General features: G+C 38.3%; 1 protein-coding gene across 1 annotated transcript in view; it reads right to left on the bottom strand.

The window, feature by feature from the left end:
- TOLLIP (toll interacting protein) overlaps positions 1 to 10485 on the bottom strand; it is a 30454-nt gene extending 19969 nt beyond the window's left edge. Inside the window, exons 1-2 of the mRNA XM_081968153.1 lie at positions 10332 to 10485; positions 1612 to 1761 (exon numbers count right to left, since the gene is read on the bottom strand). Coding sequence (XP_081824279.1) covers positions 1612 to 1761; positions 10332 to 10364 — 183 coding nt within the window. The 5' untranslated portion in view covers positions 10365 to 10485. The remainder of the gene's footprint in view (positions 1 to 1611; positions 1762 to 10331) is intronic.
- Positions 10486 to 18417: the final 7932 nt, after the last annotated feature.

Below are 18417 nucleotides of genomic sequence, written 5' to 3'. Positions count from 1 at the left end.
GAACAAAATGGCCAGCAGAAAATTATACCCCAAACAATTCCAAAAAACATATCTTATCAGAAAAATCCTAGAAAATATCCACTATTTTTCCTAAAATTAGGTTGAAATATCATGATAGTCACCAGCAGAGCTCATTTACTATTCATCTGTTGAAAAAAACCAAAACCCTGAATTTAAAATAATCCTTTCAAAAACACAGAAAAAAGACATTTGGTTAATGTAGAACCAAGCCCTGAGGGAATTTATAGGTAAAAATCAGAAACTTGAGCTGGAATTAAAAATGAAGTAGGAGTTAGTGAAGATAGCAAAGGAAGCTGCAGTATGTTTATATCACTCAGTTCCAGTTTTGCCAACGTATTTTGTATTAACTGAATTTTGCAAACCTTCTTCAAGGAAAACTTCATTTATAATATACTGCTGTAATCTAAACAAAATTTATCAGACTATCAAACAAGGCTACCTCCATCCAAGGGGAGGTACAACCTAAGCTGGAGAAAGATGCTTTATGTCACAAAGACCTTGTGTCTCTTCCATCAAAGATGGATTCAGGAACTCCACAAACCCCCTTCTCAAGTTACCACCTTGATCTTTTAAGGGGTAAGTTTAAAGCTATATGCTATTTACATAAATAGATGAGGGATTCTGTCATCTAAATTGAAATTCAGCTTTTTGGCCTTGTTTACTGCAGCCAGGCATTAATTCAGCATTCTACTGCCTCTCCTCAATCTGATGTAAAGGACAAATGAAACTGACTGCCGTTAGCCTAGAAAGGGCCTTTATTCTTAATTTCTCAATATTCGTATCCAGCTGTTCATATAGGCAATGAACATGAGGACAAAATGGGACCTTGCAACACCCCATGGCATAAATATGATGGGGTCAAGCAGAAATCTCTCATCACCATCTTTTAGAGACATCTATCTAAGTATGGGCAAAATCACTTTAAGACTGGTCTATCAACACTTAATTTGGACAACTTCTGTAGACGGATGTCATGGCTGACAATATCAAAAGCTGCAAAAGGTACTAAAATCAAAAGAATCAACAGGGTTATACTCCATATCTGTTTCAATAAAAATAATCCAACAGCAATTAAGGCATTTTAGTGTCTAAGTACAAATTGATAAAGCCCTGCAAAAATCTTCTTCATCCAAGAATGTCTGGATCTAAGCAGCTACCCATGTTTTTAGGCACTTTGCCAAGAAAATTGATGTTCATTACTGGACTGTATTTAGATCTTCTGGGTCCATTTTCCCCCTCAGGAGCAGTCTCTATTAATGAAACTGAGACCAGTCCTTTGTGAAGGAATGAATCTGTAACCCCATTCAGACGTCTGATGTACCTGGTGTAAGATGATTAAAAACCTCCTAATAAAAAAAACCACGTAGTAACTAAATATATGCTCATAGTGGAGGCTGATTTTAGAGATAGTTTGTACTACTCCAATGTTATACAATTCTAAAAATAATTTATGCTTATTACCATATATAATTTGTTTTTTTCCTGTAAGAACAATACATAATGATTACTAGCCAAAAGCCAGTGATGTTATTTTAATTTTATAGGCTGGCATGGAAACATATACATTTTAAAGTGTACTTTTTAAAATACCTGCACTACGGTGATACTCAGTCTCCCAACAGTACCCATAGCTCCTCCATATTGTAATTGCTGAGCTGCCTGAGCATCTAATTGGATTTGTTGTTGCTGCTGTGTTGGAGTGATACGAAGGAAATCTTGTGGAAGTTCACCAATATATACCTATGGAGGAAAACACATAACCCAGTTAGATAATACCCATTGGACTCTCATCCATCCAACTGCCTTCTTTAAATATATCTATTTCCGATATTCCATTCTTTTCTGCTTCTAACCATTCTGAGTCCCTTTTGGGAGAGGGGGCGGTTTAGAAATGCAAAGAATAAAATAAAATAAATAAATAAATTCTTTGTATTTCACACATACCAGATGAGCCAGATCTTTAACATGATCCGTAGGAGAATAATTCTACCTTGTTTTATTTTAGAACAAGTTAATATATAAGTAAGCATACTGCATAACTGCTATCTTAATCAATATACCGTATGTTGCCTTTGTTTAGCAATTGCTTCTTCAATAGAGGCCCGCTCACAATTATGACTGTGAAGAAAAAGTTACTTGCAACCAATGCATACATTTACAACATTTCTCTCTCTTAATCATGTGCTTGCCATTACAGTATTGCATTGCCCCATGTGCTGACCTGTTTTCCCCTCCTCACCTCAGAGTGGAAAGATTGCTTAAACAAGCCATCTCTTCTTGAGCTGCTTTTCTCTGTAGCACAGCTCATTCCTAAAAGGTACTAACTGCAAGTTAACAAGCTCAGCTCTATGATATTAATTAGTTGATTAGTCCTCTGGCTGACAGCTCAAGAGTGCTAGGGAATCAGCCAGTGTTCATGGATTTCTTTTGTGTATTTCCAACCATGTGCCTGCTCACTCTCTTGTAATTCCTTCCCCTCCAATCAATGTAAATACAAACATTAATTTCCTTCTTACAACTTATCCCAGCACCAGGGTGAACATTCCAAACAGTGGAAGACTGGGTAAAAAGGGCTATAAGATTTGCTCTTGTACCCAAGTTCCTCATGAGTCAATTTCTGGAAATCCTCCGTGCCTCTTGGGCTCATACAACTGTTTGAGATTGGTTCCTTCTGATACTATAATAATATTCAGGGAGAATTTCTTAATAAATATTTTTCAAAATTTAGTATTATCCTGGTGTCTCTCTTAGTATTCTCATTCTTTGGTATCCATCATACAAATTCTAAAGCATTAACACACATTTTAATAGCAACACAAATATTACCTGCTCTTATTCACTTGCTTACCCCATACCAAAATGTCCTCAAGGACAAAGAAGAATTTCAGTTCAGTTGAAGGAAATAAAAATGACCGACCCAAATGTGATTTTGCGTCATTATCCTGGGACACATATATTTTCCTTCATTTGCAAATAATTTATTTTATTTTTTAAAATAGCAGAAAAAGAAAACAAGAACGAACAAAACACAGATACCTACATTGCCAAAAAATACATAAACTGTTTAAAAAAGTGAAAAATACAAAGTATAAAATGTATGTTGTGTCAACAGTAAAGTTACAATGTAAATATCCAAGTGAATGTATATGTGTGTGTGTGTTTTTCCAACATATGTATAAAGCTATTGTGCTTTTTAAAAACTTATTGTATTGTATATAAACGAGTTTATACTTACTACCATTACCCACATTCCTCATACTCTACAACTAAAGCCTCAATGAAGAAGAGGATAATTGGAACAAGTAAAATATTCCAATATTCTATTATAGTACACATTTATCTAGGATTACTAAAAGAAAAAATATATATTCTCATCGGAAGTTCATATCTAGACTTCAGAGGTTTTATATCTGAGAGTATAAATACTGAAATTATTTCAGTTGCTACTATAATGTAAAAAGTTTAGATCTCTCTTCCAGGAAAGATCTTTCCTTTTCTTTTGAATTCGAATTGTGTAACTTTGCATTTCCACTACATTGCTTTATCTGTAATAAATGTAATGTTATAGTATATCATATGTCATCTTTGATTATCAATGAAGCCACAAACCTCAACTGCTGTTCATTTAAAAAAAACAGATAAAATGTATCTTTAAATTATCTATAGACCTAATAAGTCAGATTGGTAAGTTATTTAGAATGATTATACGGAGTTGCAAAACTTGGTTATTTATTCACTTGCCAAAACAATGTCATAAATGCTAATGGCAGAGAAAAAAAATATGAATAAGTTATGAACACTACTGAAAATAGTCAGTTGCAGGTTTGGGTGTTTTATATTAAAATATAGATCTGGTGATTAGGGAACAACTGAGCAAGTAGCATTCCTCTGGGGGGAAAATGCATCTTTGACTAACAAGTCAAAGTTAGCCTTAGACTGTCTATTGTCAACCTCACCCCATTCCTAAGAGGTCTTTAAGGGGCGTGCATAAGTGCACCAGCGTGCCTACCATCCCTGTCCTAATATTCCCTTGTATTCGTATTCATTTCATGTATTCATAATCATGTTTATAGTTATATCTGTTATCTAATTCATGCTTGACGAAATAAATAAAATAAATAAATAAAAGTGGAAGAATGTAATTATTTGTCTTGCTCCTCTATATAGGTAGTTCTTGACTTGTGACTGGGTCACTTAGACCAGGGGTCGTCAACTCCTGGGCTGCATCCCACTACTGGGCTGTGAGCCATTTGGAATTGGGCTGTGGAAGCAGTGGGCACATACCCAAGGGTGCAAGTGGCGGGCAAGCACATGCGCATGCACTCCACTTGTGTGAGCGGCAGGCACACATGCCCACCACTCGTGCAAATGGAGCTACGTGCACACGCTTGCGTTATGTGAGACCATCCCTTCTTCACCCACCCACCCCAGTCCACAAAGCCAGAAAGGTTGGGGGGATTCTGCCTTAGACAATGACAATGAGCAAAAATTGGAAAAAAGCAATGAGGGCTATAGCAAGCAAGGAGCTGTAATTGTAGATTTTTGTTGTTCAATAATCAGTGAAAAAAGTATAAATATGAGGAAGCAAAAAAAATGAGGAAGCAAAAAAAACTAATTAAATGAATTATATAATGACTTATCCGGAGGCAGCATTGAAGGAGGTTAGTTGTGGGAAGTGATAAGAGCATTACACAATAGAAGTAACATCTATGTGAGAATGGAATCCTTACAAATGGTTCAATATTAAACCTGGAGTAAGACAAGGATAAGTGATGCCCCTCAGTTGATTAACACATTCATGGGTATATATTCATGTAAGGAATGTTCCTGGTAACATTAGAACTGTGGTGGTTAAGGATGTAGATGTATGTGCATACATGACAATTATGTCATTGCATGACAATTATGTCATGTTGTTAGCTAAATGCCATGTTCTTTGACAGCTGCCAAAACAGAAAGTAGTTCTTTTCTGAGCACAATTCTTAGAGTTCCCTTTACAAAATATACCAAGATGAAAAAGGTATGGGCATAAGAATTTCAGCAACTATACTATTTTCAGTTTAGATCCAATATATCGCCATCTACATTAGGCAAGGACTTTCTGATTCTTTTTTCCACAGTTTTTCTATAAACCAGTGAAACGGCCAGTGTCTTTATCGGTAACAGACAAGTTTGTAGTTGGTTGTTCATATAAGTCTGTTTGAATCTTCAGGGAACCAACTCTGATACTGAGAATGATGTGCACTGATAGTTAAATTTTATTGTACAAGAGGAATGGCTATGGAAAGGTATTTATAAAAGCCAACAGTAGTTCTGTTTTATAAAGTGGAATAAGCATCTGCAAGTTAAATACAGTGCTGGCAAATAAGTGGAACAGACATTATTTATGTGCCTCAGCAGAACATTCAAATGGGGAAAATAGAAAAATTGATTTTTTAAAAATTAAGCTGTGCAAATGTTAGGAAAAAGATAATGAACAGAATGTAGACTGTGTTGAAGAATGAATATCAAACTAAGAAAACTTTTGTGCATAACAGTATACTCAGTTCTTCTGAAGTGAGAGGTGGATGTGTCCCACAAAACCTAGAAGCTGAATGTAGAACTGTATGAGGTAAAATAAGAAGAGAGAAAGTCAATGAAGGGTGAATTGCTGCCCAGAGCTTCTTGGGTAGATGGGCAAGAATTAATTTGTAAATATATAATAAAAAATAACATATTTTTCAGAGTATAAGATGCACCAAGGTTTTGAAGAGGCAAATTAAAAAAAAATGTTTTTGCACTCTGCAAACCTTCCCAAAACTTTTCAAAAAAACAAAAGCATAACCTTTATGTTTTAAACATTCAGGTTTCTCCAAATGAAGATGTTTATATTTCCCTAAATACTATTTGTGTCTGTGTGTGTGTATATATGTATATATGTGTGCATGTAGGTGTGCATGTGTGCGCCGTCAAGTCACTGCTGACTCCTGGCAATTGTCTGGACTTGTTCCTGTAGTTTTCTTGGCAAGAACTCCAGAAGTGGTTTATCACTGTCTTCTTCCTAGGGCTAAGAGAATGACTAGCCAAATTGCAAAACCAAAAACCCAGAAGCAGAAGAATAGATACAGGAAATAAAAATGTGAGTCAATAAAATATTCTGCACTATTCATTTATTGCATACCTCCACATCTAATTATTTGAGAAGCCTAAGATAGTATTGTAAGGCAGAGTTCCCCAACCTTTCTGTCTCTGCGAACTGGCGGCGGGGGAGGGGGGGCAGAGCAGATGGTTACCTGCAAGTGGTTGGCAAGCACACATGCACAGTTCCATTTGTGTGAATGGAGAACACATGCCCATGCTCACCCACTGTTTCTGTGGCCCTGTTGCAAACAGCTCACAGCTCACTAGTGGGCCGTAACCCATAGGTTGGGCTTATGGATAAGGAATGCACAATACGTTTTCTTCTTGAATATATTAAATAGAAATAAAAATGCAGTCAGACATGAGCATTATCAAGGACCAAAATGCATGAAGATGGAATGATCAACTTTGTATCAACACATTTTTAAATTAAAATGCAGACGGCCAAATTCATTTCTCCCAGTTTGTCCCACACAAGAAACATATTTTATTTGATTATAGTACTAATATCTGGTACATGGCTACCCTGTTTAGTATTTGTGAGTTTATCTATGGGCTATGATTTGCTAAATTTAGTCCATTCCAGTTCTCTTGCAGCCAAATTCAAAGTCAAGTCAAAGATTGAAATAGCTACCAGCAAATCGGTTTTCATCTTTACAGTACTTCCAATGGGTAACAGAGCAGAAGATTAAAAAATCCTAATTTTTCAAAGTTTAAAATACTTCAATCCCTTTTTATAAAACAAAAAAATCAAGGAATGTGAGTCTTCCGAGATCCTAACCTCTTTCTATTTTTATGAAATAAACTTTATACATTAATATATGATTAGAAAGGTATCAGTTCAGTTTCTACTTAAACACATTCAATGAAACCACCATGGTTCTGGTTAAATGATGCCACTGTCAGACTGCTGTTACTATTTTTTTAACATTTAACTGAAATATATCTTTATATAACTTAAGATCATTATTTTGCCTCCAGCTGTGTAAGGGAGTAAGGTTTTCATCTTTTTCAAAGTGACATATCTCTTCAATACAATACAATAGCAGAGTTGGAAGGGACCTTGGAGGTCTTCTAGTCCAACCCCGCCTAGGCAGAAAAACCCTATACCGCTTCAGACAAATGGCTATCCAACATCTTCTTAAAGACTTCCAGTGTTGGGGCATTCACAACTTCTGGAGGCAAGCTGTTCCACTAATTAATTGTTTAAACTGTCAGGAAGTTTGTCCTCAGTTCTAAGTTGCTTCTCTCCTTGATTAGTTTCCACCCATTGCTTCTTGTTCTACCCTCAGGTGCCTTGGAGAATAGTTTGACTCCCTCTTCTTTGTGGCAACCCCTGAGATATTGGAACACTGCTATCATGTCTCCCCTAGTCCTTCTTTCTCTTAAGCTAGATATACCCAGTTCCTGCAACCATTCTTCATATATTTTAGTCTCCAGTCCCCTAATCATCTTTGTTGCTCTTCTCTGCACTCTTTCTAGAATCTCCACATCTTTTCTACATCGTGGTGACCAAAACTGAATGCAGGATTCCAAGTGTGGCCTTACCAAGACATTATAAAGTGGTATTAACACTTCACGTGATCTTGATTCTATCCCTCTGTTTATACAGCCTAGAACTGTGTTGGCTTTTTTTGACAGCTGCTGCACACTGCTGGCTCATATTTAAATGGTTGTCCACCAGGACTCCAAGATCCCTTTCACAGTACTACTGTTGAGCAAGGTACCATTTCGTTTTTGTTGCCTAAATGTAGAACCTTATTCTTTTCACCATTGAATTTCATTTTATTAGATAGTGCCCAGTGTTCAGGTTTGTCAAGATCCTTATGTATCTTAAGCCTGTCTTCTAGAGTGTCGGCTATTCCTGCCAACTTGGTGTCATCTGCAAATTTGATGAGTTCCCCATTTATTCCCTCATCCAAATCATTGATGAAGATGTTGAAGAGTACTGGGACCAAAACAGACCCTTGGGTACTCCACTGCATACCTTCCTCCATGTAGATGGCCTGAATTCAGATGGCCTGAATACTACAATATGCTCCTTCAATTATCTTTTTTCAAGACTAAATATACTGAGTTTGCTCTCTCTTTGTTATCATAAGACTTAGTTTCCAATCCTCTGATTATCATTCTGGTTGTTCTTTAAATTGTTCCAGTTTGTGTGAATCCTTTCTAAAATGTAGCACATAAAACTGGACCTAAGACCTAAGGAAAGGTCAGGACAATAAATTATTGTGATTGTAATATTCCTTGAGCTTGTCCCAAAGGTGTTTTTTCAAGAGACTTCCTTGTTTTTTTCTTTGAAAACATTTCGCTTCTCATCCAAGAAGCTTCTTCAGCTCTGTCTGGATGGTGGGGAATGGAAGGATTTATACTCCTTGCAGACAGTTGGATATTTGCATTCTTTCAGTAGTCGTTAAGGTCACGTGGAGGTTTATCTGTGTCCTCATGGTCACCTGAGTGTGCAAATGGGTGTGGAGCCTTCTTGAAACTTTTGAAGGACTGTGTTGTAGATTGGAGATAGATGATGTTGTATCCCTCCTCCTCTGTTGAGGGAGCGCTGTTCAATTTTGATATAGATGGCCTCTTTGACCCCTCTTTCAAACCAGTGGTCTTCTCTGTTCAAAATGTGGCTGTCTTCAAAGGAGTGGCCAGGCAGCAAAGAAAAAAACAAGAAAGTCCAGTTGCCTCTTGAAAAAGCACCTTTGAGACAACCCTGACCTAAATGACTGAGAATCTCCATAGACATTCTTTGAGATTTGGAAACTAAATTTCTTGATGCAGGCAAAATTTGCATTTCCTTTTTTCGAATACACTATTGCCAAGCAGGTATAGGAAAGGGGATCAACAGCTTGGTGATAGTACATTGAAAAAAAAGTAAATACAAGCAGAAGAAATATTATGCTATTTACATTTGTCTCAATTAAAATTAATTCAGCCATTAACTCATTCTCCATCAGCAATGTCTTCTTCACTTTTAATTTCTATCCTCTACAAAGAACTGTTTCTCAACCTTACTAAATTTAAGACATGTAGACTTCAACTTTCAGTATGCTGGCTGAGGAATTCTGGGTTCACCTAGTTATCTAGGATGAAAAATATTGTATTAGATAACTTACCTAGGTATGGGTCATTTACAAACCTATTAAGTATTGTCACCATCTTTTCAACTCAAGTAAAATCCTAAAACTTGAGTTGCTGAAAACATGTTGTAATTACCTACTATGGATGCACTTACGGGACATATCACTGCCAATTCAATATTTATTAAACAACGTTTAATGGACAATTTTATCATTATCAAATAATAATTTTATATTAATTGTTTGTCAAAATTAACATTACCACAATCTAAGTTTTATATGTATAAAAAACTTATATTTATACATATATAAAAATATAAATAAAGTTCCATTTGTTCTTAACAAATTCTTGCTGACTTCTAATAATCACTGCCATTTCAGTTAGATGGATTGCTTTATCTATTCTACAATCTTCCAATACATCCTTTTAAAGAGACATACAATTTGTCGAGCAATTCAATCTCAAAATTAAGCCAACATATAAATTAATCATTAGTAAATGGCAAAGATATAAAATTATACATCCAACTCTTGGACAAAAAAAAAAAACCTTCCCACCCCAAATGTTTGAAAATGTAACCTTTCCATATGAGATCTATTGTCTTAGATGAACAGACATGCTTCTGACTAAGCAGAAATAACTGAAAACAAGCTACTATTTACTACTGAGAAAAATCTCAGCCTGAAAAAGCCCGAAAAGTTAGACCAACTAACAGGCTGGTTTTAATTTGCGGAGCTTTTCATGTCACGAAGCCCCCCCCCCCTCAAGTTTTTTTTTTTCCCTGAGGTTTTCCTCGCCCTCCGGGCCAGATAAATTTTGCCTCTGGAAGTGACTCTAGCCAGGGTGACCTCTGACTCCACCTACCGTTCACAAGACCATCACGGCCTGGATGGAGCTGCCCGTCCGCCTTTACGGGCAACCAGGCTGTCAACCGGCGCCTAAGCGGTAAGCCAACATGCCAGGAAAGAGGAGAGGACTGGAGAGGCCACTGCGGAACCCTCCGGACACATTCCCAAGACATCCCCCCCTCCCCATTTCCCCTTCTGGAGATTAAAGAGGAGCGAAGAAATGGAAAGTCCCCGGGTCTTCAAGCGAAGACGACTCACCGGGCCCCGCTGGGTACTAACGGTGGTCGCCATGGCGCCACCCGCAAGACTTCCTCTCTCGCCGATCGGCCGACGCTCCAAACAGGAAAACTCGGCCAATTTCCCCCCCTTCGTTTCTTTCTCCCTCTCTCTCGCCACGCCCCCAAATCCACCGCTACTTAGCACTGCGCTTGCGCCCGAGGCTCCCTTGATAGCCGGCGCCGCCGGACGACCCTCTATATGGCCAGGCGCATGCGTCAAAAAAAAGAGGAAATTCCGGTCTTATAAACGTCGTCCTTTCCGCGGTCATTTTCCACCGGCTTTGGGCCGGTGACGTCGAGTTCCCGTGATGGCTTTCTGAGGGAGCACGGGACTAGGCGAAGATTCACAACGTAGGGAGAGGGGTGAGGGGGGGGGGAGGCTCACTCAGGAACTGCCGAACGTTATGCACGCAATACTGCCTTACAGCTACTTGAAATTATTTAAACGATTCAGCCGTTCGATTTTCTTTTTCGCCGTTATTGACGTCATTAACCTAAACAACCATACTGCCGTTTCCTCAGCTTCAGAGCTCGCGAATAGAAGACTAGGGTCCGGTTGCCTTGACGCCGGGAGTCATCCGATTGGTTGGCACAACCTGTTGGGCTGGGCAAGATAATTTAACGCTGACTAAGAAGTTGACGGGAAGGCGATGCTTTTTATTCGGGGGCGGGGGGAGTTTGTCATTGGTATCGCCTCCTTCTTTTCTTTTTTTCGGATCGCCCTTCGTCTTCCAGTTACTCCGAGAAGGGAGATGTATTGGCCGAAATAAAACAGTAGAAAACTCGAGCTGTACCGCTTGAGGAGCATTGTAGCTTTGTCCCATGCAACACAAAATTAAGAATAAGGTGATGGAAAGAATCCCTCAGACTGCAGATGGATTCTATTTGGGGATGTTTATGGAGGGGTTTTTTCGAAGTAAACACCAAGGGAAGGGCTTTTAGTTGCTGAGACATGTTTACTTTAAAAGAATCACATGAATTTGTCTATATGGAGATTCTCAGTCATCCAGGTCATGGTTGTCCCAAAGGTGCTTTTTTTTTTCAAGAGGCAACTGGACTTTCTAGTATTTCTTTGAAGACGTTTCACTTCTCATTCGACAAGCTGCTTCTACCATCCAGTCAAAACTGAAGAAGGGTTTTGGATGAGAAGTGAATGTCTTCAAAGAAAAACCAGAAAGTCCAGTTGCCTCTTGAAAAAAAAAAGTGCTTTTGGACAATCACATAGATTACAATATCCTTTTCTAGCTTGCTGCAGTTTGAAATCTAATTCTACCCCTTCAATTTTTCCTAGATGCCCAATCTTGGGTTTAGGGAAGCTGTTTGGCATACAGTAATAAATGCTAACCCAGAGTGCAATGCTTGTGTCTGGGTCAGCAGACGGGGTTGCAGTCTAAAATGATGGGAAGGATGTGGCATATTTTCTTTTCAATATCTGTTTTGGCTTTTTATCAATAGACAGCCATGAATCAGAATATCAACTATGGTTACCAAATCAGAATATCAGCTGTGGTTACTAAGTCAGTATGTTGACTGACAGCTAGGTACCAAACATGTCCATTCCCTTTGTTATCTTGTGAGCTATATGATGAATACTTACGGCAAAAGAGAAAAGAAAATGTGGGAATGGATGGTTTTGAGGTATCTGTGTTTCTGTACCCTACTTTGCATTAAGCCTAAATATTAGAACACAACTTAGAACATATATTCCTTCCTTAAAGTATGAACGAAATGACTGCTACTTCAAAATCACTTTTTTCTTTACCTTCTGAAGTGTTCATATCTTCTGCAACCCCTGTTTTCAGCAGAACAAATTATAATCTGAGTGATGTATTAGGAAACCTAGTCTGATTATTTCAAACTTATTTAAATAATATAACTTTCAGGTTGTCAAGATTGGCAATCATTTAATTAAAATTCATGTCACATCCCATAAACCAGAAAGAGAATAGTGCAATTAGAGATTTTGACATTTGTAATAGATAATTTATCTAACATACATAAACACACACAAGTTGCAGGTACCTGTGTTATTGTACTGGCTTGAGTAAATTGATTATGATGTAGTGCAATTAAAGATAACATCAAATTTTAGCTAGTGGGGATTTTGTCATTTAGTCTGCTATATAAAGGTAAAAGTTTCCCCTATCTAGTTGTGTCCATCTCTAGGGATCTCTATTTCCTCGCTGAGGGAACCAGCATTGTCCAAAAATGCTTCTGTGATAATGTGACCAGCATGACTATACACAATACTCTGGCCAGCGGAGCCGGTCTGGAAATAGCAAAGGATTGGCCTGTAGTGCCCCTGCTAGCAAACATGGTTTCCGGAGTCGTCCAGGAGGCTGTCAGGCCCAAAACGGGGCCTCCATCATAGCCACAGAGACCCCACAACCCAACCCAGCCCTCCAAGGTCTAACTCAATCATGATATGGCCCTCAATGAAATTGAGTTTGATACCCCTGGTGTAGGACAAACATCAGTTTTCAGAAGACAGCCAGCAATCCTTATTTTTCTGTAGATTCTAATTCCATTTGTAACAAGAATTACAAACATCTTGAGGACTTCCGGTTCCGGCGGCTACGGCGACAGGCAAGCCTTTGCCTGCTCCCGCTCTCCCGGTGGGCTTCCCCCGCTTCTGGGGGGGCACAGGACGCCCCGGAGAGGCGTCCTGCCGAGGGAACGGCTCGCGGAGGGTCCTGGCGGTGGCTGGCGGGGGCTTCTCCGCTTCGTTCTAGGCATCGGGGAGCAGTTTTGGAGGGCTCGCGTGCGTCTCGCTCCATGCCGATCGGAGAACGCACTCTTGAACGAAGCAGCGGCAGTATGGTGAGAGGCTTTCTTTCTTCATTCCCTCTCTTTTGAATTGATGGACTTTTCAAAACTTTTAAAAAGTTAAACTTTCGGATCCTTGCTAGAGGTGCGGCTAGAGGGAGGGGGATTTCCCCCCCTCCCTTGGACAAGCGGCTTGAGAAGATTTTGCTTTCACCCCCAGGGGAAGGAGGAGGGGGGAGAGCCAACTAATGATGCCTCACCCCCATAAAAGTGACTTTCATTGGACTTAGCTCCAGAACTTATGGGTGAACTGAGAACTTTCTGAACTTTTAAAATTTTATTATGCCTCTGAGCCCAAAGCTGGCAGGGCAAGATGGCACACTTCCGTTGTCTTCATGAACTGTGAAACCTGACTCCACCTTTAAAATTCAGGCTTCCGGTCTTTGTCTCCGAGTCACCCAGAGGAATCTCTTGTGGATTGTTATTTTCTGATCTCTTTGGAGAAAAAACTTTCATCTATCGCTAGAGTGACTAAAGAAACTCCCACCTGTTTGGATCCTCTGCCTTCTGAATTCGCCTGCCTGCTCTACTTCTCCAGCTGCCCAGTTTTTACTCTGACTGATCTCCTTGCTTCAGAAACCATGTCTCCAAAAAGACCACCTCCTGGAAAGCCTGGCTTTGCTACTTCTGCCCCAACGTCTGCAACGTCTAGTCCAGCTACACAGTCAAAGATAACAGAACTGATGCAACCCAAGACTACAGAGATAGACTTTCAACAAATGCTTCAACAAATTTTACAGGTCCAGGAAGAAATTAAGAAACAGTTAAGGGAAATGAAAGATGAAATTAAAGAGAATCAAGCCCAAATTTTTAAGAACTCACAGAGACTGGACCTTGTGGAGGGTGGGGTGGCGGAGGCGAAAGGGGGGGTAGAGGCTTTACAGAAGGGGAACAAAGAACTCGACATCCAACAAATGAAAACAGAGTTTGAGAGAATGTCCTTTTATCTTAGATTTCAAAATGTAATAGAAGCAGATGGGGAAAATATAAGGGACATTATGACTAATATTTTAGCTGAATACATACACAAAGATAAACAGCAGATGGAATGGGAGATAGACCTAGCCTATAGAGTGAATTCAGCATATGCCAGAACACATAATGTACCCAGGGAGGTTCATATTAAATTCCTTAGGAAAACCACAAGAGATGAAATTCTGGGTGTACAAAGGGGGCAAACACTGACATACCACGACAGGGAGATAACCATTCTGAAGCAGATTCCCAAAAAAATTAGGGAAAAAAGGAAAAGCTATTCGCAATTGGCGAATAAATTATACCAGAAGGGGGTGTGGTTTAGATGGTTGATGCCTGAAGGTATGCTGATATTCTGGGAGGAGACAAGAATCAGAATCAACACACCCATAGAGGCACAGGCCTTTATGGAAAAAAATAAAGCGAACCTAGAAAAAACAGAAGACACTACAACGGTCATACAGGACACGGGAGGGGCCGGAGCTCTGCCAGCGGGGGGTGAAGGGGCAACACCAAGAAAGCTCAGATCACAAAAATAAATAAGAAAACCACAATGTTATAAACAGACCGAAAGTAATAATGAATTTATAACTAGACTATATATTATAACTATATAAACTGATGGAAAATTATTTTTTCTAGAACTAATATGCTGATTTTTTATGATTATGTATTAAGGCTTGATATTTTGATGTAACCCAGGAGTCTGGAGGGAGGGGGCGTCTGCCACACTTGCAACTGCCAAAATTTGTAACCATTCCACTTACCCTTTTCCGCATAAATGTTTTAAAAAAACCAATAAAACTTTTTGGAAAAAAAAAAAAAGAATTACAAACATCTTAATATAGCTTCAATTGATAAAAGTTATAACTTCACTCACATTAAACTTCAATATTATACACAAATAGTTTTTAAGCAAACCAATTTTATGTATTAAATTTATTTGCCATCCATCTCACTATCCCAACTGAATGGCTTACTATCAGATGTATATATACTTTTGAATCAAATAGATAATAAACTTGGTGTAACAAAGTGGTGATGCATATGTAACATACGTTAAAACAGGTATTTTAGAAAGAAAAGAAAAATGTATTTAAAGTTTCTGTAAATACTAAGGACAATTATCCAAGAATCTTTATAATACTTCTGCAAAGCTTATACTTGATTTAGAGGGTGTTTTCCAGTTTATTTCAACCTAGGATTTTCTTTCAGAACGGCAGAATTTAAGGAATGGTTACAGTCATGGTTGTCCATGGCTAAATTGGTTAAGAGCTTGAGCAATTGACAGAATGCAGACATACTGAGAAGGTGCAAGTTACAATATAAACATAATATCTTAACATCAAAGCTGTAGTTGTCCCTGGGCACAAACTTTTCAGACACATTGATCCAAATTAATTATCCTACAAATTTAACTTCCATCATTTAATCAGCTGAAACAATTAACTATGCAAGCATGGTTATAGTTTGTCAGTATAGCATAATATAACTAAGAAGCATAGACTGAATAATTTAGCTTGGGTTGTAGGTTTAAAAATTAATTTTACAGCATGATCATTTAGGAACTGACTGTTGAAAAATGCTACACATTTACTCTACTCTAGTATGGTTAAAATAAAATAAAAACGCACTATGCTGAAAAACACAAAAAACAAGCAATCAAATTATCTTAAGAATATCAAATGTACTATCAGATCTGGAGTTCTTTCTTAGTTGCTTATAATTCTCTGTTACCTGATGGAAATAGTTGCACCAGGATTGGTTGTCATTGATTGCTGCTTTAACTCCTTGAAGCTCATGCTTGTGTCACCAGTAAATAGTATTCAACCACTTTGTTAAGTTCCTATTTAATTGCCTTGGATTTTTCCATGCATTGAAGTCTTCTCTAGTGATTCTTGTCTTTGTATTATGTATCCAAAATATTAAAGCTGTAGATTCATTATTCCGCAGAGCAGCTAACTTTAGTTCATCCATTAGTGAATGTTTTGTTCTTTGAGACCAATGTATTTCTGGCATTTCTCTCTGGGATTGCAATTCAAAGCCTCAATTTTTCCTTTTTTTATTCTTTCCAAAGATCCAGCATTTTATATATATTACAATTGGGAAAATTATTACACTTAAAATATTTAATTGTCAATATATCTCTGTGTTTTAGTTTGCCTCTCTTATAGTCCTGCCCAAAGAGTAGGACTTTTTCATGACTACAGTCATTATTCCTGTAATGCAAATAGCTCAAGCAAGAGCAAAACATAAAACAATAGAGTTGCTGTAAATTGTCTGAGTACTACTTGTCACATTATAATAAATATTCCCCCTGAAGCAGGGGTGTCAAACTTGCATAGTCACATCATCACGTGACATATTTTTCCCCTTTGCTAAAATGGGTGGCTGTGGCCAGCACATGACAATCGGGCGCGTGGGGTGTGAGGTTGACACCCCTGCCCTAAAGGAAGCACTTTGGTGTAATGGTTAAGGTGCTAGTCTAGAAATCAGGAGACTGTGGGTTCTAATCCAGCCTAAGGCATGAAAGCCAACTGGGTGACTTTGGGTCAGTCATTCTCTCTCAGCCCAACCCACCTCACAGTTGTTTTGGGAAAAATGGGGACATTGCATATGTTACCAGCCTTATGTTACTTATAAAGTAATAAAGATGGGTCAAAAATCAAATAAATAAAGGAATGAGGACTGTACCAGTCCAGCAGACACATTAAGAGGGGTGTATCATTATTTCTCTCACACGCCCAGATTAAGGAATCCACAGAGTCTTTTTTTGAAGTTAATAAGAAGAGTGAAAATCACCATTGCCACCTGCTGAGCAGTTTAGGAAACTGTTGGTATTACGAACAGTTGTGACAGGTGTTACTCTATTTTCCAATTGGAATTCCAGGGGAAGCAGAAACTAGTGCAGAAAAGCATCTGATGAATTCATAACAACTTTGGTGATTAAATTGAAAATTGAAGCCATGGGAAAGATGAGATAATAGAAATCTTAATGGCATTGGCAACATATTGGTGTAATTTTAAAGAACAGTTTGGAAAAGTAATTCACAAATGAAAAGGCTATACATTTATATTTTTTGCACAAAAATATAACGTATAGTAATGTTCCTATCTTCTACCCTACCTTTTTAATGTGTAATTTTACCCGTGTTTGTATTTAAAATTTGCATTGCCCAAAAATGGATAGCTATGTATGTAATAAAATACATCAATTCAAGACAGTGATGTAATAATACCGTAAAAACACATACAGTACTTGCTTAATGCAAGACAGTGAGTACATAATTTTCTGATCACAAATATTGTATAAATATATTAATATGATCTTAGTCCTCTAGGACACTAATATTTTGAGGGCGCATCAAGTCAAAATGAACCTGCTAAAAAAACCTTTTATAAAAAAAATGTTCTACACAAATAATTCAAATGCATGCCGGACTATAAATAAATCCTATTTACATAATGATTTCTGAAAGAAAATGTGGAGGTAATGTAAGTCTTCCTTACCAATTTCTTTGCATCCAGCGATATAAATTGTACTTCATTTAAATTTTATAAAATAAATTTTGTGGGCCACACTCAGGGGTGAGATTCTACCGGTTTGGACCAGTTTGGATGAACCGGTAGCTCCGACGATCAGCTGGGCCCACCCGCCAGCCCCTGCACTATACTGATTTATATCTTCTCAGCTGATTCACAGGGCAGAGCAGATTACGCACCTCAGCTGTGTTACTCCTCAGCAGTAACGTGGAAGGTAAGTATTCTTAAAACTGCGCATGTGTGTGTCAAGCGCGTGCATGCACAAAGCACACAATCACTGAATTAGTTGTTAAACCGGCAGGATCCCACCACTGGCCACACTTAAATATCTGTATGGCTTTCTGTAGTGGCAGTAGCAACAGAAGTAAAGAATACAATATAAACAATATTTCCTTTTCAATATTTTCACTATATGTACATACAGTAGTTTGATGGGGTATGAAGAAATATATTGCTATAGTCTAGAAATGGGCAGGTTTTAACTGACAGCTATATTTTCTCTGTCTAGTATATGTCTAGTACAACATTTGTCTAGTATCTGTCTAGTACCGTGATGGCGAACCTATGGCACGCATGCCAAAAGTGGCACACAGAGCCCTTGCTGTTGGCAGGTGCACCATCACCAGCTGCTTTTCTGGTTTCCAGCATGCACATGCACAGCTGGTCTTTGCAGGTTCCAGGTTGCTGGAAAATGTCCTTAAAATGTCTCCCCAAACAGCTAA

The sequence above is a fragment of the Natrix helvetica genome (genome assembly GCF_964273705.1).
Source record: "Natrix helvetica genome assembly, chromosome: 1".
Taxonomy (NCBI): Eukaryota; Metazoa; Chordata; class Lepidosauria; order Squamata; family Natricidae; genus Natrix; species Natrix helvetica.
Note: the sequence above shows the minus strand (reverse complement) of the source record. Positions and strands in the feature narration are given on the sequence as shown.